The sequence below is a fragment of the Sinocyclocheilus rhinocerous genome, unplaced genomic scaffold (genome assembly GCF_001515625.1).
Source record: "Sinocyclocheilus rhinocerous isolate Xijiao unplaced genomic scaffold, SAMN03320098_v1.1 scaffold192, whole genome shotgun sequence".
NCBI lineage: Eukaryota > Metazoa > Chordata > Actinopteri > Cypriniformes > Cyprinidae > Sinocyclocheilus > Sinocyclocheilus rhinocerous.
The window spans coordinates 2035001-2036312 of record NW_015627892.1 but is presented as its reverse complement, the minus strand read 5'-3'; the positions used below and the strand labels follow the sequence as shown (position 1 = coordinate 2036312).

Below are 1312 nucleotides of genomic sequence, written 5' to 3'. Positions count from 1 at the left end.
GTGTGTGTGTGTGTGTCTTCTCTTCTGCTAGGTGTGAGTTTGCTGATGCCTCACGGTGCAATTGAAGAGGACACAACCTGGGAACTGCACATGAGCATTACCCAGCAGGACTCCAGGTAATATAGCCAGGACACTGACGCACAAAATCGAGACTGTATTCAACTCGCTTTTCTGTTCTGTTCCAAAACCTAGAGAGCTGCCTACGGAAAGAGAATTTTAAAACCCAACGTGGAGGCTAATCCAACTTAATTATGCTGTCTTCTGTCTGCCAGTTCTAAGGCCCTTTGTAGAGAATTGCAATTTAGTGAAATATATAGAAGATGCCGGACAAAACCTTATCAGCCATTCAATACTGAAAAATATCAATAAAATTTTTTTTTTTTTTAAATGAACCAAAACCAATGACCAATTAGGATTAGTGTTATTTTATGTAATGACTTTGATTACTTAATTGTAGGGAATTAATTATTATTAATTCATTCAGGTTTTGAAAGGACTCGGATCTGAAAAATTCGAGGTCCACCTGATTAAACTGATTTCAAATTTGTTATTTTACACTTTAAATCAACGGCCGTCCAGCGAGCCGTGACCTCAGTGTATTTTAACAACTTAAATCTTTGTATTTCCCTGGCCACGGACAACACAATTATGATAATTTGTAAGCTATTATAGTAATTATTATGAGTAAGCTACGAGCTAGGCAGCAAGCAAGGGATCTTTTTGGCAACAGTTTTAACCTTGAAATTATATGACACCAACAATGATTCTTTATAAATGAAACATGAATTTTATTGGCTACTCTAGATTACATCAAAACTAAGCTAAAACACACAAACATACACACACACACACACATGTACAGCTCAGAAAATTGAAGGAATGAGTTAACGGAGTTGCATGAATTTTCAAGGTTCTAACACTCGTTTTCACGAGTGGTTTTGAATTCACCTGAGAGACTTCACAAAGCAGAGAATTTGTCTTAAATTTACTGCTTAAATTAGCTCGAAACCAGTTCAGCAGAGATAAGATTTTGTTCGTTACTTGCGTTCTGCTTGGTTGACCGCTGAAAGCCGAGTCGTTTCTCGTGGCTACTGGATGGCTGCTGGAGGGAAATTCCTTCGCTGATTGGCTGTTGCGGTGACGTCGGAATGACGTTTGAATGACGTCCTTTTGGAAAAGCCCTCTTGGAGTGGTTGGTTGCCGGGTTACAGAAGAGGCTTCAGCAGTCCTGCTAAAAGCCTGAGTTTGCAAGACTTTGCGTTCTGCAGAGTTACTAAGCTTCTTAGATGGTCTCGCTTGTGCGATGTTACGG

The 1312-nt window shown here is 39.5% G+C and overlaps 1 protein-coding gene across 2 annotated transcripts in view; it reads left to right on the top strand.

The window, feature by feature from the left end:
* Positions 1 to 1312, top strand: part of LOC107736897 (netrin receptor UNC5D-like) — a 240457-nt gene that overhangs the window by 213556 nt on the left and 25589 nt on the right. Inside the window, exon 11 of one of the 2 annotated variants that reach the window (XM_016548287.1) lies at positions 32 to 116. The exons of the other annotated variant lie outside the window; for it this stretch is intronic. Coding sequence (XP_016403773.1) covers positions 32 to 116 — 85 coding nt within the window. The remainder of the gene's footprint in view (positions 1 to 31; positions 117 to 1312) is intronic. 2 annotated transcript variants of the gene reach the window in all.